This window comes from Protobothrops mucrosquamatus, unplaced genomic scaffold (genome assembly GCF_001527695.2).
Source record: "Protobothrops mucrosquamatus isolate PMUCROS unplaced genomic scaffold, P.Mucros_1.0 scaffold2327, whole genome shotgun sequence".
Taxonomy (NCBI): domain Eukaryota; kingdom Metazoa; phylum Chordata; class Lepidosauria; order Squamata; family Viperidae; genus Protobothrops; species Protobothrops mucrosquamatus.
The window spans coordinates 282,458-293,474 of record NW_015388410.1 but is presented as its reverse complement, the minus strand read 5'-3'; the positions used below and the strand labels follow the sequence as shown (position 1 = coordinate 293,474).

Sequence of the window (11,017 nt, the reverse complement as noted above, 5' to 3'; positions counted from 1 at the left end):
TCACTGGAGGCTTCTCCTTGGCCTCTGCAGGGGCCACTTTCCCAGGCACGTTGCTCGATCCAAAGAGGCTTTGTGGGGTCACGTTGACGTTGGGAGAAGAAGAGGAGGAGGAAGATGAAACAACGGAGGCCGCTGTGCTGTGGCCAGGCTTGGCAGGCAGGCCCCCGGAGACAAAGGCGGTGTACTGATTCCAGAAGGAGAGGGGGCCCACCCCTACCAGTTGGGCTGGGATGTCCCGTCCCAGGAAGTCCTGCAGCTTGACTTGGCCTCCAGAGAGCACTGGCAGGGGCCCTTCCAAAGGCAGGCGGCGTGCCCGCCGCATCTGGTTATTGCTCCAAACGTGGCTTCCCAGATGAACCTTTGGAGAAAAAGAAAGTAGGAGAAGGACTAGGGAGGTATAGACATGGGGCAAAAGCAAAGGAGGAGTATCAATATTTTCTTTCAATTTAGGAACTATGGGATGTCTTCACTTTGGCTGCCAAATGAGAAGACAGGATGTATTGGAAAAGACCCTGATATCTGGGAAAGATGGAAGGCAAAGGGAGAAAGAGACGGCAGAGGATGAGATGGTTAAATAGTTTAATCAACGCAATAAACATGAATTTGGACAAACTCCAGGAGACAACAAAGGGACTGGTGTGCTATGGTCCATGGGGATGCAGAGAACTGGGCAAGATTTGGTGACTGAACAACAACAACAATGGGATGTAAAGTCCACCAGGGTCTCCTGAGGTTGTCCATTCCTCAAAAGGGACAATATTCAGGAATGTTTAGAGAGAAAAGTGCACTTCCCATACACCTAGACTGTTTCAATGCAGGTAATCCTCAACATGACCTCAAGTGGAACTGGGCCTTCTGTTGCTAAACAATACAGCTGTTAAGCGAATTGTGATTGAATTTACAACCCTTTTTTGCAAATCTAGCTTCCTTCATTGACTTTACTGTCAAAAGATAGCTGGGAAGGTTGCAAATAATGATCATGTATCCCCAGGATGCTGGAACTATCATATATACAGGTAGTCCTCAACTTAAGACCACAATTGAGCCCAAAATTTATGTTGCTAAATGAGAATTTGTTAAATGAATCATTTTGCCATTATTTTTGCCACATTTGTTAAGTGAATCTGGTTTCCCCATTGACTTTGTTTGTTACAAGATCAGCAAAGGAGATCACATGACCCCAGGACTCTGTAAGCATCATTAATATGAGTCAGTTGTCAAGCATCTGAATGTAAATCATGTGACCATGAGGATGCTGAAATGGTCATAAGTGTGAAAAATGGTCATATCTCACTTTTTTCAGTGCCATTGTAACTTCGAATGGTCTCTAAGCGAATTGTTGTAAGTTGAGGACAACCTGCACAAAAAGGTTGTGAAGCCTCTAAATCATGATCACGTGACTGTGAGTTTGCTGTGATAGTCATAAATTCAAGGACCGGATATAAGTTATTATTTTCAATAGTATTGTAACTTTGAGCAATCATTAAAGTTGCAAGTCAAGAACTATCTGTAAAGACTTATTATAGCCAGATTCACCAAGACAGGAAGCAGAACTTTTCAATTTTTCAACATCGGCCTCCCCTCCAAAGATGGGTATACAAAACAGGAACAACTTTCCCTAAATAACTTAAGGTGCCTTTTCAAGAGGCAACTGGATTTTTCTTTGAAGACGTTACAATTTTGAAATTGAACAGCCCTCTCTCAATAGAGGGGAAGGATACAACATCATCTATCTCCAGTCTACAACACAGTTCTTTCAGCAGTTCCAAGAAGGCTCCACACCCACTGCATCACTCAGGTGGCCCTGAGGACACAGATAAACCTCCAAGTGACCTCAATGACTCTCTAAAAGAATGCAAATGACCAGCTGTCTGCAAGGAGTATAAATCCTTCCATTCCCCACCATCCAGTCAGAGCTGAAGAAGCTTCTTCGATAAGAAGCAAAACATCTTCAAAGAAAAACAAGAAAGTCCAGTTGCATCTTGAAAAAGCACCTTTGGGATAACCATGATCTGGATCAGTGGTGGCGAACCTATGGCACGGGTGCCAGAGGCGGCACTCAGAGCCCTCTCTGTGGGCACGCGTGCCATCGCCCCAGTCCTAGGCCTTCAGCTGAGTTTTATAAAACCTTTTTGCTTTAGGCCTCCGCTGCCATGTACAAAAAAAAAAAAAAAAAAGATTCAATCAGTCAATTTCAACTTCTCGTGGGAAAAAAAAGATCTTTCAAAGTTGGAGTTGATTGATTGAACTTTTTAGTCCCATCCAGTCTGCCGTTACCACCGCAGCCACGCCCACCCAATGGGCTACATCCACCCGGCACCCAACGATGCATAAGTGGGTTTTGGGTTGCAGTTTGGGCACTCGGTCTCTAAAAGGTTCGCCATCATTGATCTGGATGATTGAGAATCTCTATAAACATTTGGCAGAATGGGAAAATCCTTGCTTCTCTACAATTACCAGCATTCTTCACTCCAATCATGCTTGGGTGGGATGCTGGGCAAGCTTGCTGATCGGAAGCAATAAGAGGTGAAATCACATAATATCTTCTCAATCTGTTATATTATCTAATTTTCTTTTGAAGCCAGACTTGAGGAAGGCAAATACACAACTGGCATGGTTGTTCAACAACTCAAAGAGAAACTGGACATGAAGTGGCAAGCATGCTTGTCTCTTGCTTAGGACCAGTCTGAGAAGCGAGGTCTGACCTTTCACGCGAAGTATTAATACTGCTTTTTAAAACCCTAGTAAGACCACACCTGGAATGCTGTAATCTATTTTGGTCACCATACTACAAAAAAGATGTTGAGACTTTGGAAAAAGTTCAGAGAAGAGCAACTAAGATGATCAAAGGCATGGAGGCTAAAACATACGAAGAACGGCTGCAGTACTTGGATTTGGCTAGTCTAAGGAAAAGAAGAAACAGGGGCAACATGATAGCAGTATTTCAGTACTTGAGGGGCTGCCACAAAGAAGAGGGGGTCACATTATTCACCAAAGCACCAGAGGGAAGGATGAGAAATAATGATTGGAAACTGATCCCAGAAAGAAGCAAACTGGAATTAAGAAGAAACTTCCTAACAGTGAGGACAATTAACCAGTGGAACAGCTTGCCTCCAGAAATCATGGGTGCTCCATCACTGGAGGTTTTTTAAGATGATCAAGACAAGAAGAAGATCCAAATGATCATCAGAACAATACAGGTAGTCGATTTACAACCATTTGTTTAATGACTGTTCAAAGTTACAATGCCACTGAAAAAAAGTGACTTATGACTATTTTTCACACTTAGGACCGTTGCTGTGTCCCCATGGTCACGTGATCAAAATTCAAATGCTTGACAACTGGCTCATATTTATGACGTTATAGTGTCCCAGGTCATGTGATCACCTTTTGCAACCTTCTGACATGCAAAATCAATGGGGAAGCCAGATTTCACTTAGCAATCGTGTTACTAATTTACTCACGGTGTTACTAACTATACTGGGTTAGTAACTGGGTTAGTAACTAACTGCAGGATTTCACTTAACAACTGTGGCAAGAACGGCCGTAAAATGGGGCAAAACTCACTTAACAATTGTCTTGTTTAGCAACAGAAATTTTGGGCTCAATTGTGGTCGTGAATCAAGGACTACTTCTACAGTTTAGCAAAATATTTGGGATTTCTGGGGATTATTTCAAGGTGGGGTACAGTTTAAGCATATGCCAGCAAAGAACCTAGGAAGTTGCAGCATAGGTTGCAGCATAGGATAATTAAATGTTTCTCCATAATCAGAAATGGCACAAGAGTAAAAGATGGTGTAGGACAACTACGGGGTTTCCTCAGGAACAGCATGGAAGTGGTCTATCCTATTTTTTGACTTCCCAGTCTACAGATCTGGATTCCCTCCTAGTCTCCCATCAAGAGGCCAACCATTTCTGTTTCTACCCACAGGACCACTTTGCTGAAGGTCCAAGGTGGGTTAGCTGCAGGCACCTGTTCTTAGAAAGGCCCCATTGCACTGAGGGTGGTGGGGGACTACAGAGCACCAGGCTAGGGAAGGTTGGCCTACAGCGACAACCAACACAAAGGTTATGAAGGCCTCATCCTGCTGAACTGCAGATCATGGGAGAGTTGTGGCACCATAACATCTGGAGAACATCCATAGGAAGGATGTAGCCTTGCCTACCCCAAGGTTATCTCTAGAGGTCGAGAGAGAGCACATGAGGGAAGATACTTTCCTATCCAAGACCACAAGGGGGCAGAGGAAGCCAAATGTCCCCTATCCCAGAGGTCCCCTACCTTTGGGGCACAGGGACAAGTTTCGTGGAGAGAGGTTTTTCTGTGGACCAGAGGGCACGTGGTTTTGTATGCTGCCTGCATCTCGCGGATGGGGCTTTGCTTGTTTGTGCGGACCGGTTGCTGGCATGCTGCAGCCTGGTACTGGTCCACGGACTAGAGGTTGGGGACCCCTGCCCTACCCCACCACCTTGATTTCTTACCTGGGGATGGGCAGTCATCGCATGTTTGCGCAAGGCTGCCCTATCGGTGAAGGGCTGTTTGCAAATCCCACAGATCAGCACTGGTTCCTCTTTGGCTTGGCTGCCCTGATGCTGCTGTTTGTCAGATGGACCTTCTCCACCTTCTCCCCTATCCTTCTCTGGTTCTTCTTCCACCGGGACAGTTCCTCCACCCTCTTCTTCCATATCCACCTTCTCTTCCCCATCCTTCAAGGGGAAGGGAGGGCTTTGGGGCCCCAGTGGGGAGGAAGAGGGTGCTCCGGGTCCTCCCTCTTCCCCCTCAGGCTGCCCCATTTCCTCCCCTTCCTTGGGAGGACCCAGACCTTCGGGGCTGGAGACCTGCTCTGCCTTTTCGCCAATGCTTTCCACCGAGTCTTCGTCGGTGGGCTCCTCTTCTTCCTCCTCCTCTTCCGACAGCTCTTCCTCCTGGGGGGCAGATGGCTGCTCTCGTGGCTTTTCCCCTTCTCCCAATGAAACCCCCTCTGGGGCAGAAGGCTCAGACAGGAGAGCTCCGTTGGGGATCTGCCCACCCAGGTGCATTCGGACGTGCTGTTGGAGGCTCACGGCATTGGTGAACTTCTTCTGGCAGATGGGACAAGAGTTCTGCGCTCGGGCGGATGGGCTGGTTTTGTGGCCCACAAAGTGAGCCCTCAAGTTGCCCCTGGTGGAGAAGGCTCGCCCGCAGACCTTGCACTTGAAGGGGCGTTCGCCCCCATGTTGCCCATAGTGGAGTTGCAGAGCTCGGGGACAGCTGAGGACCCTTAGGCAGATGACACATTGATTAGGCCCCGAAGACGCCAGAGAAGATGATGCCGAGGAGCCGGCTATGGATGGGGCCATGAGGGCCGCTCCCGAGGAGGATGGGGATCCCTGACGGTCGATCTTCTCCACCAGCTGCTGGAGCTTGGAGGTCTCCGAGGGAGAGGCCTCCAGGACGTAGGGGAAGGGCCCCACAGCCGGCCCTGCCTTGAAGTGATTGGCCAACAGAGCCCAGCTGGGCAAGGCCCCCACAAGCTTCCCAAGCTGAAGACGGCCCCCCTCTGCCTCTGATTCAGGAGGGGTGTTCTCATCCCCCTTCCCCTTGGCTTCCACTGCCTTCATCAGGACCAGCTTGTTGAAACTAGGCAAGGCTTGAGCTGCAGCCGAAGGGGCCGTGCCAGAAAGCAGGGTCAAACTCTCAGTGGCGCTCAGGGCCTTGCGCTCAGCCACAGGAAGGGCCCCATGTTCCTCTCCGGACTCCGCTTTCTCAGGCGGCACAGACATGCCGTAAGGAAGCCCCGAAGTGGTCAGGACATAGTCCAGATGCTCTGGGACCGGGTGAGGGTTCATCTGGACATGGGGGTACTTCTCTCGGTGGCGATGGAAATGGACCTTGAGGTTGCCTCGGGTGGTGAAACGGTTCCCACAGATGTTACACTTGTAGGGACGCTCGCCGGTGTGGGAGCGCAGGTGGATCTGGAGGGCGCTGTCGCTGCCGAAGATCTTCCCACAGAAACGGCATTTGTGGCGCCCGCTTGGTTTCTCGCCTTCCAAGTTGAGTTCTCCTCCTCCTCCTCCTCCTCCTCCTCCTGCTCCGTTCTTCTGTCGCAAGAGTCCAGGAGATGTGGCCTGCTCCAGACTCCGGGCAGTCCCTAAGCACTGGGCTGCCAAGACGCCTGTGGCTGTAGGGAAGGCTGGAGCCAGGAGCTGCTCAGCCTTAGGTACCCTGGTGCCACCAGGGAACGGGTGGTAGAGATGGAAGAATGCCGGCTTGGGCACATCTGGAGAGGCAGACACTTGGCTCCTCCCGGGCTCAGTCTTGATGGAAAAGACGGGCAAGGGAGGCTTGGGGGGGACAGACGCCACCGGAGCTGGTTCCGTGGTGGGGGCCGGAGTCCCAACCTGCCCCCATGAACTCAAGAGCAACACCTGGCGGCAGATCTGCTCCGTCATCTGCATCTGATGGAGCTGGCGTTGTTGCAGAACACGCAACTCTTCCAGGATGAGAGGGATGTTGAGGTGCCCAGTTGGGAGAGTGGTGGAGGGAGGCAGGGTTGGGGGTGGTGGAGGAGGGGGCCGGGAAGAGGCAGATTCTTGGCTTGGCTCAGTCAACAAAGGTCCAGGCTCCACGTCCATGCTTGGAGAACTTTCGGGGTGGACCTCAATGGAAGAGGAGGATGAGGAGCAGACGCTAGAGTGCTCCTGGCCAGCGGCGGGAGTAGTCGCAGGACCGGCCGAACTGGGGGCTCGCTCTGAGAAGCAAGTACTGGTGTGAGCGGATAACTCGGAGTGTTCCTTGAAGGTGGTGTGGCAGGAAGGGCAGGAGAAGGGGCTGGAGTCATCCCCAGGGTCTCCTGGGAAGATAGAAGAAAGAAAAGAGAAGAGAAGAAGGGGACAGAGTTAAGTCCAGATCTGTAAAAATAATAATTATAAATACAGAAACATAAAAAAAACTGACGGTAGAAAAAGACTTATAACCACAACTGAACTCAAAATTTCTGTTGTTGAGTTTTGCGCCATTTGATGACTTTCCTTGCCACAGTTGTTAAGTGAATCACTGCAGTTGTTAAATTGGTGACACGGTTGTTAAGTGAATTTGGCTTCCCCATTGACTTTGCTTGTCAAAAGGTCTCAAAAAGACGATCACATGACCCCGGGACACGGAAACCGTCCTAAAAATGAAACAGTTGCCAAGCATCTGAATTTTGATCACATCACCATGGGGATGCTGCAAAGGTCGTAACTATGATAAACGATCATCCGTCACATTTTTCAGTGCAGTTTTGTAACTTTGAATGGTCACTAAATGACCTGTTGTAAGTCGAGGACTACCTGTGGCCCATTGTGTCTGCCCTTTGAGTTTTTTTTGTTTTCTTTTACATTTATTTATTTTTTATTTATTTTGTTTTTTTCATTTCTGTTTTTGATTATCCCAAACATGTTTAAACTCAGTTACTGAGAATTGACCCACTAATTGGTTCCAGATTTCCACTATTCTTTCTGTGAAGTAATACTTTCCAAGTATTGTGTTTGAACTTCTCTACTGTCAGTTTGGACTTATGCCCTCGATTTTTTGCTTAATATTCAAAATACAGGTAGTCCTCGACTTAAAACAATTCATTTAGTGACCATTCAAAGTAACAATGGCCCTGAAAAAGTGACTTACGACTTGTTTTCACGCCATTTTAGCCTCCCCATGGTCACGTGACCCAAATTCAGCCGCTTGGCAAATGACTCAGATTTATGACGGTTGCAGTGTCCCGGGGTCACGTGATCCTCTTCCGACAAGCAAAGTCAAAAGGGAAGCCTGATTCACTTAACGACGGCGTTACTAATTTAACCCCTGTGGTGATTCACTTAACAATTCTGGCAAGCAAGGGGGCAAAGCTCACTTAACAAATGTCTCACTTAACAACAGAAATTTTGGGCTCAGTTGTGGTCGTACGTCGAGGACTACCTTTACTGCCTTCTAAAACCTTATTCACACCCTTTCATATATTTAAAATATATTTAACATATTTAAAAGGCTGCTGGTCCAGATTAGCAAACTCCCAACCTCTGCATGATAATATACGTGTATATATAATCTTAAATCAGATTGGCTGCATATTCAAAGCAGAGATCCACTAATGCTTGGCGTAACGGAAGGGGGGAAAGAGTGGGTGTTTTTGTGGGAGGGGCAGGTGTTGCTCACACAAGTGAGGCCGAGAGGACCCGTGACGCTCGTATGAGTAAGGCACCGAACGCTCACATGAGTGGGGCTAAAAGCCCAAGGCTCGCACGAATGGGGTCCCGAGCGCCCGTGATGCTCGTGCGAGTGAGGCCCTGAGCGCCTGTGATGCTTGCACAAGTGAGTGAATGGGGCAGTGACTGCCTGCGATGCTCATGCGAGTCAGGCCCCGAGTGCCCGTGACACTTGTGCGAATGGGGCCGTGAGCATCCGTGACCCTCACACGAGTGGGGCTGTGTGTGTCACACATGCAAGTGCATCAGCCAGCCTCTCACGCGGCCCGGTTGCAAGCAGGCTACGGACCGGTGGTGGGCCGTGGCCCGCAGGTTGGGGACCCTGCACTAAAGTTCAATTTTCCCTCCAGCGGGATGTCTACAGTAGTCCTCGACATTCAACTATTGCTTTCGTGACCATTCAAAGTTACAATGGCAATAAAAAAGGTGATGGGACCGGTGCTCACACTTACGACCATCACACCATCCCCATGGTCGCACGGTCAAAATCTGGCCGCTTGGAGACTGGCATGTATTTACGACGGTCGTCGCATCCCAGAGTCATGTCATCCCCATTTGCAAACTTTCCGACACGCAAAAGTCAATAGGGTGGGGGAAGCTGGATCTGTGTGGTTCCCTTAACGGCTGCAACGATTCGCTTAACAACCGTGGCAACAAAGCTCCTAAAATGGAGACCAACTCACTTAGCAATGCTTGGCAATGAAAATTCTGCTCCCAATCGTGGCCGTTAAGTCGAGGACTACTTAATAATTCCCCAAAGGTTTAACCATGCATGTGGAGAGCAACCAGGTTGGGGAAAGTTGGCATCAACTCTCAAGCAGGACAATCTGTGTGTGGCATACCGCAACCCATAAACACCGAGAGGTGCAGATGGAAAATTTACGCCTGCCAGAGGCCCTTCTGACAAACAATACATCCAATGGATGTAATGTGATGCAGGAGTTAAAAAGATACTCGGCGTTGCTTAGATTGTATCTGGGTTGTGTCCAGCTCTGGCCACTGTACGTTTCAAAGGGAGATGGCGAAACTAGAGAAGATTCAGAGATCTCCTCCTTGCGGATCGGGAAAGCCGGCCTTGTGAAGGTCAGTGCAAAGATCTAGGCCAGATCTAGCTTGCAAATGATATATATGAGGGCCATCTACAAGGATCAGAATCAGAATAGAATAGAGCTGGAAGGGACCTTGGAGGTCTTCTAGTCCAGCCCTATACCATTTCAGACAAGTGGTTGTCCAGTCTCTTCTTAAAAACCTCTAGTGATGAAACACCTACAACTTCTAGTGGCAAGCTGTTCCACGGGTTAATTGTCCTCCCTTTTAGGAAGTTTCTCCTTAATTCCAGGTTGCTTTTCTCCTTGATTAGTTTCCATCCATTGTTTCTGGTCTTGCTGTTCAAAGGCTGTCCCCCCACTTCAAGACCCCTTTGGCCACAAAAGTGCAAGCAGGATCAGAGTGTTTAAAGTCAAGAAAGAAGATTGACTGTTAAGGGATAGACCAGCCTGCCACTACACTGGGAGCCTAAAAATAGGATTATGGACAGTGGAGTGCCTCGGACAAGGATCCGATGGCCTGGCTTTATTGAAGATAGTTTAGCAGATTCTTGTTCTGAGTCATAATTGGACTAGAATCAATGTTTCTCAACCCTGACATCTTTAAGCTATATGGACTTCAACTCCCAGAATTCCGCAGCCAGCAAAGCCTAGACCAGGGGTAGGCAACCTTGGCTCTTTTATGGCTCGTGGACTTCAACTCCCAGAATTCCTGAGCCAGCTTGGCTGGCTCAGGAATTCTGGGAGTTGAAGTCCACGAGTCATCAAAGAGCCAAGGTTGCCTACCCCTGGCCTAGACACATGTTTTTCAATAAAATCTAGCATCTCTTATGACAGGGTTTCTCAATCTTGGCTACTCTTTTTAAGATGTGTGAACTTCAATTCCCAGAATTCCCTAGCTAGCAAAGTTTAACATGTTTGTCAATAAAATCTGGAATCTTACATGACAGTGTTTCCTCAACCTTGGCTACTCTTTAAGATGTCTGAACGTCACCTCCCAGGATTCTCCAAACAGCCGTGACTGCCTGGGGAATTCTGGGAATTGAAGTCCACACATCTTAAAGCTGCCAAGGTTGGACCAGCTGACCCTACAATTCTAATGCATGAAGTCAACTGGTTTTTCCAGCTTCCTCAAACTGGTGGCCCTCCAGATATAACCAGCACCCATTCCCAGAAACCCCCAGCCCACTAGCACTCATGGAGGCGGGGGAATTTGGGAAGTGTAATCTAACACATCTCTAGTTCTGGCCCTGAGCTTTTAACAGCTTCCTTTCCAGACATTTGGGTGATCCTCAAGGACTGATCCTGCCATTTTCAATCAGGAGCCCTTGAGCCAAGCTTGGGAGGAAGAGGAGGGGGAGGGGAGAGAGAGAGAGAGAGAGAGTGAGAGAGGAACCGCCACCACAGCAAAATGGTGGGTCTGCCTTTACTAACATTCAAAGATCAGGCCTACCCGAGCCAAGTTTCTAGACCTCATGGTTAATCTTTCAAAAAAAAAAAAAAAAAAGCAGGGAAAAGAAGTTAGCAGGACCGGCGAAGGATGTCAGAAGGGAAGCATCGCATCCAACAGACTCAACCACCGCTTTGCAATCTTAGGGAAACGAGGATCTCGTCTAGATCGCCGCCCCCCCCCCCATGTTGTTTGCGGGTTTTTAAACCCGGCTGAGCGCACACACACACACACACACACACCTTCTTGCAGATCTCCTTCTTGGCGCATCCTAAACCGGGGAGGGAGGGAGGGAGGGAGG

The 11,017-nt window shown here is 48.7% G+C and overlaps 1 protein-coding gene across 1 annotated transcript in view; it reads right to left on the bottom strand.

The window, feature by feature from the left end:
* Window positions 1-11,017, bottom strand: part of SALL2 (spalt like transcription factor 2) — a 20,069-nt gene continuing 9,052 nt past the window's right edge. The window contains exons 2-4 of the mRNA XM_015824704.1: window positions 4,480-6,830; window positions 218-358; window positions 1-36 (exon numbers count right to left, since the gene is read on the bottom strand). Of these exons, the coding sequence (XP_015680190.1) occupies window positions 1-36; window positions 218-358; window positions 4,480-6,830 (2,528 nt within the window). The remainder of the gene's footprint in view (window positions 37-217; window positions 359-4,479; window positions 6,831-11,017) is intronic.